The sequence below is a fragment of the Corylus avellana genome, chromosome 5 (assembly GCF_965113065.1).
Source record: "Corylus avellana chromosome 5, dhCorAvel1.hap1.2, whole genome shotgun sequence".
NCBI classification, from domain to species: Eukaryota; Viridiplantae; Streptophyta; class Magnoliopsida; order Fagales; family Betulaceae; genus Corylus; species Corylus avellana.
Genome location: NC_142494.1, coordinates 10,984,509 through 10,999,002, shown reverse-complemented (window position 1 = coordinate 10,999,002; position 14,494 = coordinate 10,984,509). Strand labels below are relative to the sequence as shown.

The 14,494-nt window shown below is 35.0% G+C and overlaps 2 protein-coding genes across 3 annotated transcripts; both read left to right on the top strand.

The window, feature by feature from the left end:
- Positions 1-16: 16 nt before the first annotated feature.
- LOC132180413 (Adaptin ear-binding coat-associated protein 1 NECAP-1) lies at positions 17-4,877 on the top strand. Its single transcript, XM_059593220.2, has 8 exons — positions 17-335; positions 1,192-1,223; positions 1,711-1,811; positions 1,907-1,979; positions 2,122-2,153; positions 3,917-4,007; positions 4,158-4,272; positions 4,369-4,877. Exons 1-8 carry the CDS (start codon positions 222-224, stop codon positions 4,678-4,680), a joined length of 870 nt encoding a protein of 289 aa, XP_059449203.2. The 5' UTR covers positions 17-221; the 3' UTR covers positions 4,681-4,877.
- A 2,175-nt stretch (positions 4,878-7,052) lies between these two features.
- On the top strand, positions 7,053-13,137 carry LOC132182885 (uncharacterized). Of its 2 annotated transcripts, none has more exons than XM_059596250.2 (6): positions 7,053-7,158; positions 10,268-10,447; positions 11,289-12,009; positions 12,091-12,204; positions 12,364-12,521; positions 12,596-13,137. In XM_059596250.2, exons 2-6 carry the CDS (start codon positions 10,361-10,363, stop codon positions 12,791-12,793), a joined length of 1,278 nt encoding a protein of 425 aa, XP_059452233.2. In that variant the 5' UTR covers positions 7,053-7,158; positions 10,268-10,360; the 3' UTR covers positions 12,794-13,137. The 2 variants fall into 2 exon arrangements, with proteins under 2 accessions (XP_059452233.2, XP_059452234.2); XM_059596251.2 differs by having other exon boundaries at positions 7,055-7,158; positions 10,277-10,447.
- The last annotated feature ends 1,357 nt before the right edge of the window (positions 13,138-14,494 follow it).

Below are 14,494 nucleotides of genomic sequence, written 5' to 3'. Positions count from 1 at the left end.
GCACTGATTTGGCACTCCTCCCCTCTGCTGCTTCGTCCTTGTCCTGAGAAAGGAAACTGACACCAACCTTCCCTTCCTGACAATCTCTCAGGCCTTAAAAAACCTAAAGAATTTCACCAAATTACAATCTAGTCCCCCCCCCGGAAGTTCAGCTCCAGATCCCAAACCCTCTTCAATTTCTCATTTCTCTGCTATCAAATCTCTCTCTCTCTCTCTGAATCATGGAAAATGAGGAGGAGAAGAAATCCGAGGGTCAGGAAAGTGTGGATGAGAATGAAGAAACTGAAGCAATAGAGCTTGTTCTCTTCCAAGTCTCTGAATGTTACGTGTACATAGTAAGTAAAATCTGTCTTTTCTGAGTTTTTGGTGTGATTCTCTTAATGGGTTTCTTTAAATCAGTAACATTTTTATTATGCCTCACGTTTCTGGTTTTTTGGCTATAACTGTGTTAATGGTTTCTTAGAATTCAGTAAAACTTTCATATTTTATTGAGGTTGCCGAATTTGTGTTGTACTTCTGTTAATGGGTTTCGTTGCAATCTATAGCATGTTTTGTTCTTTCTGTTGTTTTTTGTGTGTATTTTCTTTAATGGGTTACTTTGCAATCAATAGGATTTTCATAATTCATTGAGTTTTCTTGATGACTATTAATGTAATAATCAAGATTGTGGTTTGAACTGTTTTCTAGTATTGTTGGGTGAAAAGAGGTTTTAAGTTGTTAAAGACTGAATTTGGGATTGGGGACAAGAAATATATGGCCTTGTCTTTCAAGTTTGTTGGGTTTTGGCATGAGAATAAGTGGCAATGGATGGGTAACATCAACAAAATACACCCACATGTTATGCATCTATTTAACCTTTATCTGACAGGAATGTTTGTCATTCTTATGTGCATATCATCCTCTCCATTGTGGATCTAACAATGTCTTTTGAAAATAATTTGATACATGTGGCATTCTTTAGCTTTTAGTTATATTTGACTAGTTTTTTGCTAGATTAATGCAGTTTAAGTAATTCTATGAATCATACAGGGTTGTGGGTGTTAAGTTAGTTATTAAAAGATTTTACGTATTCAGTTATGAGATTGCTACATCATCTAATTTTCCACTTATATTTAATATGTATTTTTGGATGACTTTCAAGCTACTTTTTATGTGGAGCTTATTCGTAAGATTGTTTTTGCTGTTTTGCAGATACCCCCAAGGAAAAGTGCAGCTTCCTATAGGTTTTTCTCAACTTATTATATCTTTGGAGATTACCTTTGAAATATGGACATTTATACTGTTTTCTATGTTCAATAAGAAGCCAAGTCACTTATTATACTTTGTCCAATTCTTAAAGTTCGTGATATATTTTTGTCTACCTAAAATTCTGTGTCAGTCAATTTGTACATGAAATCATCTCCATTGCAATTCATAAATAACTGAAAGATGTGGAAAGTTTAAGATGCCCCAAGTTACAAGGAAAGATTTATCTTTCTGGCTCTTCTTTTTTCTTCTGCTATGCTTGTTGTTAATTTCTTCGCAACCCTCCGCGAGGGGGCTGCCTAAGGAAAAAATGGAAAGTATGGAAGATTCATGATGATGTGGGTGCTTGTTCTGAAATCAGTTTCTGGTATCCTAGAACCTAGATCATTAGCGATGTTTACTGCTGAGAATTCTGTTCACCACAAATTGAAGAATCAATGTTTATATCTTTCAAGTTCATTTCAGGGCTGATGAGTGGGATGTCAACAAATGGGCATGGGAGGGGGTGTTGAAAGTTATTAGCAAGGGAGAGGAGTGCATTATCAGACTTGAAGATAAGACCACAGGTAAGATCATTTTAAGTTGCTATGAGTAGTAAACGATATACCTCAGTAATATCTATTATTTTGTTTTACAATAATCCAATATATATACAAAATAGGTGAATTATATGCTCGGGCATTTTTGAGAAATGGAGAGCCGCATCCAGTGGAACCTGTAATTGATAGCAGCAGGTTGATTCTGTTTCTCATTGAAGTCAAAGCCACTCTTTGTTGAACTATAAATGTTGAAGGACCGTGCTGTTACATTGTTTAAATGTTAATATTGCAATTTTGAATCTGGGGGATGTTTAAATGAACATTGTTTCTTCTGCAGATATTTTGTTCTTCGCATAGAAGAGAACATTGGTGAGCTACTTTGCCTATCTCTTGTTCATTTTTTCTTTAACCGAACAGTTATATTTCTATTTTCCTGTTTAACACATTGCAACAACTGAAGTTAATGTTTAAATTGCTTTCTACCATCCATAACTGAATTTCAAGTTAGATTCCTCCGCTCTCCCCTACTTCAAAATTTTTAGAGGAATGAATCGGAGATAAAAACTAAGAAGAACAAGACAAAACAGTCAATGCTTGCCACAATAGTAAACTAATTCTTCTGTAGTAACTGCTATGTCTAATGATGCTCATAATGAGAACCTGCCTTCACCTGATCTTGGTTTTCTCAAGGTAGAACACATTTGTTCAAGAGGACAACACTCATAGCCTGTCGAAATCATGGAGCCGCTGCTGTTATGTGTATAGGGACCATAGGGTCAACCATTGGTCTGGGTTTTTCAATTGACAGGACCATAGAGTCAAACCTTTCTACTTGAGCCAATATGGGCCAGTACTAGTTCATATAACAGAGACATTTTTAAAATTTTAAAATTTTAAAATTAATATATGACAACTTAACACTTCCTATCCTTACTTCACCAAACTGCTTGTGATAAGCCAAACAAATACAACTTTGACATTCCGCTTACCATAGCCATATCCTTTATCACATCATATGTCTCAATCTAACCTGGGAAAAAAGAAGCAACTAGCTCTCAATATTAAAATCGAAGTATGGGTACTACATTAAAAGGATACGAGGAGTAGTGGTGTTCGGACATGTATTCATTGAAGTGCTTGGTTAAAAGTGTTAATGTACTTCGCATCGCCTTTGTTTACATGACATGACAAGGTTATGGGATATAGGTTGTGCAGTTAACATCCCGCTGGAAGATGATGTACCAAAAAGACTTGTCCACTAGAGGAAGGTTATGTACCCAAAAGGCTTCTCCATTGGAGGAAACAGGAGCAAAATTCCAAGTATCTCAGAGTCACCCAGGGTCTTTCATAATCACTTTAGAATGAGTAAAATACCCATGTTCAAGATTTAACTTGTCCACCAAAATCTCGTCCCTGTTGAAACTCTGATTAATGTTCACGCCAAATAGTCCACATAATACCTAGGGGAGCAGCACTCCATGTCAAACCAACTTAAATGTAACTGTTCGCCCTTGCCAAGTAAGAATCACTTCAGCAAATTTCAGTAGCATCATCTAATGAATCCCAAAGAAAGAAAAACCATGTGATCACAAGCTCCTCGTAACTGTACAATGCAATAACAAGTGACAAATTAGTTTCACCAGTAGATTTATACATGCAATACCAGTCTACTATAATAATCTTCCTTTTAATAAGTTTATCCACTGTCGGAATCTTTCCCAAGGCAGACAAACAGCCTTCCCTGGTACCTTAGCACCACTCTTCCATGGGAAAAGATATTCTCGTCAGGGCCACATCATGCAGTTCTCCAGTACCACATGACCTGGCGTTACTAGGTGGCTCTGATACCACTTGTAACGACCCAGGGAAAGCGTTAGTCACATCTGCGCTATTACTCCAAAAAGACTAGTCAATTTGGAGCTTTCCTAGAATTCATTATAAAACCCAGTTTCACTTAGTAACTAAGCAATGTGGGACTTAGCACTCATGACTATCTTTGTAAACTACCCACTCTATGTAGGCTTCTTCTCATCTTCCCAATATGGGACCGGGGTGTTACATTTCCTCTCTGCTTCCTTCTATTTCCAGCTATCTTTTTAAGTATAGTCCTGATTCATCCAGAAGTCATGCAGGTGGTCGTCTTCGGCATGCTTTCATTGGCTTAGGATTTCGAGAAAGAACAGAAGCTTACGATTTCCAGGCGGCCTTGCATGACCACATGAAGTATCTTCCCATCTACTATATGCAACTTTTACCATTTTATCCTATGCTTTTTATCTACAAATCTCAGTGGTTTGAACTGCTGGTTTTCTATTACATGTTGGCTTAGAAGATGAATGCAAGTAAACTAATGTACCCTAAAATGTTTTGAAGATATCTGAACAAAAAGAAAACTGCCGAAGAGATGGAACAGCATTACCAGCAAGCTTCTTTGGTTGATTACAGTTTAAAAGATGGGGAGACTCTTGTACTCCAAATAAAGAACAACGTAAGCCTGTTGCGTTTAACTGTCAATTATGTCGATCGACTGATGCTATCTATTTTCAGCATTTTGATTGAGTTTCACACTTTTTGGTGTAAACAGAAAAGCGGTTGCAGTGTGAAGTCCAATTTTTTTGAAAAGGGTCTGAACAATCCCTCCGAGGAAAAGGGTAAGGGGAAAGAGCCCCTAATTTCTATAAAACTACCACCGCCACCCCCTGCTCCACTTTCACCTGCTACAACTGCTCAGAAGTCTCCAGCAAATGTGCCACCAAAGTTCAATCTCGAGGAAACCTCTAAAGATGAGGCCCCAGAATCAGCAAAAGAAGAAGCTAAAGACCTAAATTCTCCTGAAAAACACAGTATACAGGATATTCCAGATGATGGTTTCGGTGATTTTCAAGCAGCTGGGTGACATGGTCTGTGATGCTGATATGTTTAGAAGTAAATGCTCAAATTCTTTTCTCTCTCTCTAATGGTTTGGGGTTTGTGATGGATTAGGTTGAATTTACAAATTTCCTCTGATCTGGTAAATATTTGTTATACTACACAATTTGGAGTTAGTTTAGAGATGTAAGTCTTGAACTTTGCTGATGCAAGTGATTTTATTTATTTCTTTCCCACAGAATCCAGCATTGTTAGTGGAAATACGAACCTCTCCTTTTTTTTTTTTTTAAGGATAAATGTTATTTAGTAGACTGCTATACGATTGACATACAACTGGGATAACGTGACAATGAAAATCAGCCTTTGGATTATTCTTAGCTCTTGCTAATTCAAAGATTGATTTTTACTGCTTTGTCATTCTAGCTGTCTATAAACAGTCTACTAAAATAGCATTATTCTTTCTGGAGTTTAAAATTGTACTAATTATAAAATAGACAAGATACTCATACGTAATTACCTTGGCATCAAAATCAAGTAGATTGCTGTCTAAGTTTGTAATATAAATTAGAATAATGTTAGAAGTCTTTTCCATTGTCTGTGTTCTTTTAAAACTAGTGTGACTTTTAAAATTATCATGTTTATTTCCTTTGTTTGATCGGTCTCCCTCGTCTGCCTGAGCTTAATAGACTAAATTAATAAAGATTTCTCTAGTTCCATTTCAAAGAAAAATTTATCAAAAAAAAAAAAATCATTGACTTTTCTTTTAAATTATTATTATTATTACCAACCTTGTTGCTATCACAGGAGAAAAATAAAAGAAGAAATGACGAATATTCGATGAAGCACGTAAAACTCAGAAGAAAGATGACGTGATGTGAGATGCATGTGCATATAAATGCAAATGCTTTTGTGCTTACATGGAGTATAAGACATGTCTTGAAAAGTGTAGATTTAATATCATTGCTTTCATAATTAAAATGTCTTCTTTTTTTTTTTTTTCTTTCTTCCTTCTTTGTATTTTTAAATGGCTTGACCATATCATTATTGATTATTACACGTGCATTAACCTCTGCTGGGAATTCAATTAGGCTAAGGATCCCATTAGCCCTTTGTACAACTGTATTATCCCAGTTTCTTCCTTCTAAGCTAAAACAGCATCGACTTTATTTATTCAAATTCATTTTCTAACTTCATAAAAAAAAAAAAAATGTAATTCTAACTCAAATCTACCAAATGGGTATGGATTTTAATTGAGATTTAATATATATATGGGTTATAAGTCTTTATCACCTTTATCTTAGAACTAGTTAGCTACAATGGACTTGATTAATCACAACTCGTAAAACCAAAAAAAATATCTTACACAATTATTATCCCAAAACAAAACAAAGAAAGGAACCAACCAGAAAAGTTTGGAAAAAAATAATAATAATAATTAGAATTGCGGTCCCATAAAAGAAAGGGGAAATATTTTAGAACCTTCCTGTATTGAGTTTTGTGTTTTAAACCAAATTTTTAATTTGGTCAATCTAGTGCCTGATTTTTATAAAAATTTAAAAATTTAAGATCTCTAGTAATTTTTCTCTTAAATAAATAAATAAAATTATTACATAAAAGATTATTATTCCCTTCTTATTAAAGAAATAAAGTTCTAGATTGGCTCCTCTGGGTTATATTGGGGGTGGCCGGGAGCCACCCTTCTCTTGGGGTTAGGGTGACTCGGGTGAGTCACTCCAATACTCTATTATTTTAATAAGAATATGATAAATTTTTTTTCTTTATTTATTTGAAAAAAATAGCTAAAGTATTTACTTAAAAAATAGGGTTAATAACTTTTTTAGTAATTGGGTTTTAATGTTTTTATTTTTTCTCCTCTAGGTTTTAAAAAACAAATCTAATACTTCAGATTTTGAAAAGGATCGAATCACTACTTCCCGTTTGAAAAATTCTATGGGGGTGGCCGAACCACCCCCTAGGGTTGGCCCAAACCGGCCTTGGGGTGACTCAACCACCCATAAAGTCAAACTGAGGGTGGCCAGCCACTCATAGGATTTTTCAAATTGGAGGTGGTGATTTGGTCTTTTCTAAAGTCTGAGGTACTAGTTTTGTCATGTTTTAAAACTGAGGGAAAAAAAAATTAAAAAACCTCAATATCTAAATACCAAAAAAAGTTATTAACCTTAAAAAATAAAAATAAAAATAAAAATTAACTAAATAGTCAATAGCATAAACTGGAACGTGGGGCCCAATAGAAAAGGCCCACCAATACATTTTAGCCCTTTATTTTTCTATCTAATTTTGAGAAAGACAAAGACAAGACGTGTCAAACTAACACGGCCTGAAGAAGCGCATGAACTGTACCTCTCCCTCATACTATTTCTATCTATTTATATTTATTTCTCCTATCTTTCTTTTGGTCCTTTAAAAGCTGATGAATTGGGTTTTGTACAAAGTCTTCGACTTCTCAGGCTTTTGGCTTCTGGGTTTTCACCATCTCTCACAACACGTAAGTTCTGAAGCTTCGATTTTCAGCTTTGTACATGCATATGAAAAGGGCTTCTATATCTTGATCATATTTTCTTTGGTTAATTGGATATTTACTCCCGGATATTTTGTATGATGTCATCCCCTTTGTAGTAGTTTTGGCGTGGTTCTGTTTTTTTTTTTTTTTTTTTTTTTGGGCTTTTGCTGAAACAGCTTTGTAGTTCTTCTTTTCGTGCTTATCTGGATTATCATGATTGAAAATAGCTGAAAGTGATATAAAATTAGTTTGTTGCTTTTGTTTTATTTCTGGGTAATTTATTTTGTTTTTAGTGGTAAAATTATGGAATATGGGGTGATGTTGTTGAGCTTTTGGATTGTATGTAGTGAATTCCTTGATGGGTTTGATGGGAAGTTTTGGTTTTTAAGTGGGTATTCTTGGGGAATGACCAGTTGTTGATATCATCTACTGTTTTCCTTGAAAAAATATATGCTTTCGTAATTTCATTTTTTGTATTTTTGTTTTTTATCAATGCTAAGGCTAGTGGTTGTGTTTCCAGAGTAATGATCAGGCATCAACACTCCTCTGTCGTGGTGATGGAATTACCACTGCTCCCAAAATTAATTTGTGAACTCTTTTTCATGTATTTGGGTATCTGTGAAAAATGGGACCATGTCATAAGGTTAAATATTTTTGGGGCTTTGCAAGTTCACAGCCAAACTTTTTTGAACTTGTAATCTTCAAGGCATTAATGAGGCATCCTGATCATACCTAATGACATGATGTCTCATCCTGTTACTTGTTTGAGTTGTTCAGCAAGTGATAATTGCAAAAAGTTATTAGCATCTGTTTAGGTGTTGCTCTGAATACGTAGTAATTATCTGATGTTCTTTTTGTGAGACAAACTACAGTGTGGTACTTATGCAGTTTAGTGGCACTTAGTTAATCTGCAACACGGCCTGTCTGGTGGAATTGCAATTGTTGTCCATTTAATGGAGAATTTTTACACTCAAGAGCTGAAGAGTGGTGTATTGTCTTCTCTCATTAACATATGACCTCTCAGTGGTTTGTATATACAATATCCGGGAATGGCGCTATCAGTAGACTTTATTTAAAGCATTGGTGTTACCTTTGATACAATTAGCTATCCCTGCATGCATGTCAGTGTTACATTCATATAACTTCTTGGTGGATTATTTATATGATATCAGAGAATGGTTCCGTTAATGGCCTTAATTAAATGTGTTGATATTTCCTTGATAACCTATCTCTTGATCCATGTCAATTAGTGTGAGATGTCTTGACTATTACTTCACTGCTTTTGGTAACTGTGTACCCATCAGGAGCTCAAACTATTCCATAGGCCTTGAAATTTTTATCTCATTTTGCACATACTGTTGCTTTCAGCATTATATCTAACCGATGTAATTGCTTAGAAGATTACTGTTTTCTTTTTTAATTTTTGATGGATTTAATTTGAATTTTTGACTATGTGTTGTCTTAAGTAGACTACAAGGGAAGATGCCCTCTCCTCTTCCCCTCCCCAAAAAAGTATGAAAATAATGCAAGGGTGGTATTTATGTGGGCTCAAGCTTGATGGGTTCTAATCAGTTTCAGGATCTCTTTGAGGAGGAATGTAATAAAAACATTGTACTAGATCTGATCAGCTACAATATTTTCTAGTTTATGTATTATATGTTGTCGTGGTTTTAAGGTGGGGGGGGGGGGGGGGGGGGAGATGTGGAATGCAATGGAAGATCTTTCTCTTTAATCTTGTTTCCTTTATTAGTAAGGAAAAAGATTTTAGAGCAAATATGGTCTGGCTATTTAAATCTGTTATTGTTGATACTGAATCACACTGGTTTTCAGTGTGTCATCTGTGCATTATGGAGAACATTTGAACTGAAAAGTGTGGTTTACCTGGTAACTTCGTGTTGATGGGTGGTGAATGTAGCAATCCTAGTTAATTCTGTTACCTTTTGCAGATGCTTCTTTGGCATAGTAAGAAATAGCTTCTTTTTTGTTTTGTTTTGTTTTTTTTGTTTTTGTGTGGTGGCATCTAGGATATTTTTGTCTACTAAAACTATCAATTAATCTTTGTGAAATATTTCCTGGGAAAATGTGGAATTTTTAGAGCTTCTGATAATGTTCAAAACTTAATATCTAACAAAAGCATCTGTATAATTTCGTCTATAGACCTTTTACTTTTACACTTTTTATTTTTTATTTTTTAAATTTTTTTATTTTTTTATCATGTGTGAGTTAGAATTAATTACCAAGCATCTGTATAGAAAATTACACGTGATTGCAGTAGCAAAGTCATTAGCTGCTTGTCATGAATGACTTTGTAAGAGACCAAGTAAATAAGTTATCCTTATGTGTACACTGATATGGCTTGTATAAAAACGTATGACAACTATGATGGTTGATGATGTTACGTGGTTCTGGCCTACGGTATTAGGTTCTCCTTAGGTACTACAATGAAGGATTATTTGGTTATTGACTTGATGGCTTGTATTGCGTGGGTGTGCTAGCTGATTTCCTTCATGTTCTCGGAGGATCTTGTTATTGTTTCAAGTTTAATTTTGCAGTCACGGCATAGGTAGATGTAAAGTTTAGCCAAAGTGACACATATTTTCTGAACACAGTAATAATGGTTGTATTTTCAGTCACCATATTGTGACTCTTTTCTATGCAAGCTGATTCTTTATTTTCAATCAGAAGTTGCAAGCTTTTTCTTTACAACTGGAAATTGGGTAGACCTGCTATTCTCTCTCTCTCTCCCCCTTGTTAATTATTAATTTTACAATTTATTGGTTTAGCTGTCTACCATATGTCAGCTGGGTCTGTATGGAAATGATTGCTATAGCCAACATGTATTTGCTTTGTGGTTCCTCCTATATTTTATTCTTTCGTTTTTCTATTTCATTTTTTGCTATACTCTCCGGTCTTCAAATTAGATATAGATAGCAGATTTTGGACAATATATATTGTTTCTAGGTTTAATGGTACTGACATTTTTCTTTAGCTAGAATATCATAATTCAGTAAACCATATCGTAGTTTAATGAACAGTGCTTAGTAATTTGTTTCTTTTTAGCTTTACCGATGTTTCATCTAATTTCCTGCTTTAGGTCTTGCAGTAAGAACTGAAGGAATCTTTTCATTACCACACCGTAGTGGAAGAAGACCAAAACCTGTTCCAACAAGGTTTATGTACAGTTGCTATGGATGTAAAAGGTGTAACCTGGGTCGGGAACATATACCAGAAGTTTGAAGCTATGTGCTTGGAGGTGGAAGAAATAATGTACCAGGTATGCCTTTCTGGTTAATTTAGCCTTTTGCTGTCCCCAACATTTGAAGTAGCATTTGTTCTTTACTCCTATGACTGCTACTTCTGCAAGTACTGCTACTGCTACCAGACCTATTATTTCTTCTTTGACAACAATGGCTTTGATCTTCTTGTGAGATTGCCCTTTAGAGTACTAGTAGCAGCTTCACTAAATCTCATTCCCTTCCCTAAATGTAGGGAAAACTCATAAAAAAATCACCTAAAAAACAAACTCCCTTGGTGTTTCCTAAACCAAGGGAACACCAAGGAAAGCAAAGTGCTAGCCTAGATTTAGGGTAGCACTTTTGGTTCCCTTAACATTATTTTAATAGAAAAAGGCTTTCTCTTTCCTCTCTCTTTCCTTTAGCAATTATTTGAAACAATATTTAAATGATTTCTCTTTCCTCTAGCATTTAATTTAAAGAATATTTAAATGGTATAAGGAATGAATAAGGGAAGCTATGCGGAGCTTATATGAATAGGGAAGCAAAAAGTAGTTTGGTTCTCTATGGTTAAGGAAAATCTGAAGGAAACTTCTGCTAGTGTTCTTAGTATTGTTTCATTAGAGTTGATCTCTATAATCATATGTAGGAGAGCTCTGTATTCGCCTACTGTGAATATATTCGATGTGACTGTCAACATCTGAACTGGTCAGCTTGTTCATTTCATTCCTCACTAAACATTAACTTGTGTCATAATTCTTTTGGAATTATCTTGTATACATAGTCACTGTGTAATTGAGTTTCTTCTCATTTTAATAAAATTCGTATTACTTATAAAAAATGTAACATTAACTTAATATTACCTTTATTATTTTGGGACAGGACACAGTCAACTATGTTGAGAATCAGGTTCAGAATGTTGGAGAAAGTGTTAAAAAGTTCTATTCAGATGTCATGCAAGATTTGCTTCCCCCATCTTCTTTTGATCCTGTGAAAGTGCCAGCCTCTGACTTACCTGTAGAACGATATTCTGATGTTGGGATCTACAAAAAGTCAAGATTAGGTATAAAAAGGCGTTCTGTGAGGGTTGGTACTGAGAAACTAACTGAGGATTCAAAAGCGATGGCTGATATGCATAAAGCTGTGGGCCGATCGCAATCTCTGCATGAAATTCATTATGAAGATAATTTGTTCCCACCATCATCAGAGGATTCTGCGAAAAGAACTTGCTCTGAGTTTAACTCAAACCTGGGTATCAAAGAAAACGCAGAAAATGACAACCTTCCACTGGCTGAAATGTCAGGGGCAGCGGTACCCATAAATGATGTGGACAGAGTATCATCTTTCTGTGAACTCCTAAATGAAAATGGTGGAGCATCATGTGACCACACAGTTACAAAATCAGCCTCAGCTTCGGTTGAAGTTAGAAGGTTTGACTCCCGAGCAGAAAGTTGTAAGAGGGTTGAAAATGCAAGTGAACATGGAAGTGATGTCTCAATGGATAGTGCATCATCTGATATGACTATTTTGATTACCCCCATTGAAAACGAAGGGATAGACATGAGACTTCCATACTCAGATGGCGTCTCAGCAGAGTCAAATGGTGAATATTTTTTTGGATCATGCCATTGGATATTGTTTTTCACCTTTGCTGGTTGCTCTCTTTTGACTTCTGGTTTTGCAGCTGCAGACATTTGTACGAACGATGGAGTGGTTTCTCACATGGGGGGGCGATCGCTGGATTCAGATGTACTGTGCGAGGAAATTGCTGATAAGGAGGGTTTTGTCTCTCATCCAGGTTTTATTACATCTTCTTAGATATTTTACATGAACCTTTTCCTCCTAGTTTTCGAGATCAACAGAAAGAGTTGTTGTAATTTTGTTTTATATGGAAGTGGATGAATCAGGCCATCCATTCCTGCTGCGTATTGCTCACTTTTACATGTAAATTTTGCAGAAAGATCAGACGACTGGAGTTTGGATGCAATCGAGAGTAGTACTTTCTCTGAACAGGGAGTGGAAACCAAGGTAAAGCTAGAGGAAACCTGTGTTCTGGTGGATGGAGAAGAACTTCATTTTTTTCCTCACGAGGAATGCAAACGCAGGCCATACAAGGTTCTCTATCTGTGTGTGTGTTTTCTGTTGTGTGTGTATGTGTACTCTGCCTCTAAATGATCATTCTTTTTCAGAAAAAAATCCGGGAAGCCTTTTCTTCAAGAATGAGGTCAGCAAGGAAGCAGGAGTATGAGCAGCTGGCGGTTTGGTACGGGAACGATGGAAAATCCAATCAGGGATCTGGAGAGAGCTCGATCCCAAGTCTTACTGCGGCGGACAGAAAGAAATCTGCAACTAGTGATATCTGTGAAACTGAGTGGGAGCTTCTTTAGATACCACTAGTATGCAACTGTGTAAATAATTGGTCAACTTCACTACTTATGCAGCCTTCCCTTGCAGACAATGGTGATGAAGGTGCTGTGCTGGATGTTGAGGGTGGTAGCCAAAATTCCAGCTCTTATAGAACTTGTCTGAAGTAAGTAAAATGGTTAAACAAAAGGGTAAAAAAAAGAAAAATGCTTTCTAGCGATGAAACTTATAAATAATTTATAATTAGCAAGCCCTCTATGATATGAGTAGGGTTTAATGCAGGTCGTTATACGTACCTATATGATGCACAAACATATGAAGCCTACTAGTATTGTTAATAAAATGCCTTTTTATTTAATTAAATACTTTTACTCACTGTTATATTGAACTTATTGAATTGCATGAATCTGGTATGTTTGAATAGAATAATGAATTAAATTTCATGAGGGGTTTTTTTTTTAAAAAAAAATAATAATAAAAAAATAAATTTTTGACAGTAATTGATAATGGTATTTTGGATGTTTTGCTAGTAATTTGATAATTTTACGAATCTTTGGGTACTATGTATTGTATCAAAAAGCATTTAGACTCTTAATGTTTTGACGTAAAATGTTTTGTTGAAAAATGATTTTAGTGGAAAATATTTTTTTGAAAAATGATTTTTTGGAAAACATTTTCCAGTGTTTAGCGGGTACTGAAAATCTATATATATATATATATATATTTCATTCAATCATTTAAACTTTTAATTAAACTTTAAATTAAATGTCTCGATAAACTTTAAATTAAATGTCTCGACTAGGTTTCAGTGGTGACTTGGCCGGGTATCAAGAGTCCTGATTGGGTCCAAGTGAAGTCCCGACAGAGTCCTGACAATGTCTTAACAAAGTCTTGAGCGGGTCCTGGTTGAGTCCTGATGGGTTCCGACAACATTTTGGCTGGGTCTATTGATTTGAGAGAATGAGATGTTTAAACTCGAAAATTAGTTTATGATTTTTAAAAATGGAAATTATTTTCTAAAAATTGAAGAAGAATTTTCAGTTAAACAGAAAATATTTTCTCTCGACTATTATTTTACGTTGAACCAAACATCAAAAAATGCAAAAATATTTTCGAACGTCGAACGGAGCATTAGAAAAGATGCCTTAAATATTTTAAACAACAATCCGAGGTAAGTTTATGGTTTAGTACGTGTACACTTGCCATTTTCCATTGAATTTGATATCTGATTTTGATGTTGGCCTTGTAACAAATGCTTTGTGGCTAGGAGACCAAAATTTGTGTTTTTAAATTTAGAAGGATGATTGCAAATACATGATGAGTCAAAATCAGAGGAGGTAGACGTGGGCAAATGGAAATTATCTAAATATAAAAGGCAGGTTTTAATTTCAGCTACATGTGCTGGCTTAAACTCTTGAATGAAGTGAATAACAAATATGGAATTCGAACTCAAAGACTTATTTTAATAGACTGATACTATCTTAAATTATTATTTATTTCAAAAACTTAAAACTCAATAAAAAAAAGGTTAATTTTTAATCATTTAATTAACATTTTCATGCTTTTTGAATAGCAAACAATTGAATTTAGGGCTAGTAAAAAAAGTACCTGCCATGACCTGTTTACAACCCATTTATTTATCATTTGCATGTTTTTTTTATAATAAGGTTCATCTAAACGTCATAAAGAATAGTTACATGCATAGAATAAACAAGTACCTGTTT

Bases quoted from the DNA above. Each gene is read 5' to 3' on its own strand.
- LOC132180413 (XM_059593220.2), top strand. From the start codon at position 222: ATGGAAAATGAGGAGGAGAAGAAATCCGAGGGTCAGGAAAGTGTGGAT. The intron at 1,224-1,710 runs GTTTTTCTCAAC...AGTTCATTTCAG, and splicing joins AAAAGTGCAGCTTCCTATAG to GGCTGATGAGTGGGATGTCA. The intron at 2,154-3,916 runs GTGAGCTACTTT...GAAGTCATGCAG, and splicing joins TCGCATAGAAGAGAACATTG to GTGGTCGTCTTCGGCATGCT.
- LOC132182885 (XM_059596250.2), top strand. From the start codon at position 10,361: ATGGATGTAAAAGGTGTAACCTGGGTCGGGAACATATACCAGAAGTTT. The intron at 12,205-12,363 runs GTTTTATTACAT...TAAATTTTGCAG, and splicing joins GGGTTTTGTCTCTCATCCAG to AAAGATCAGACGACTGGAGT. The intron at 12,522-12,595 runs GTTCTCTATCTG...ATTCTTTTTCAG, and splicing joins GCAAACGCAGGCCATACAAG to AAAAAAATCCGGGAAGCCTT.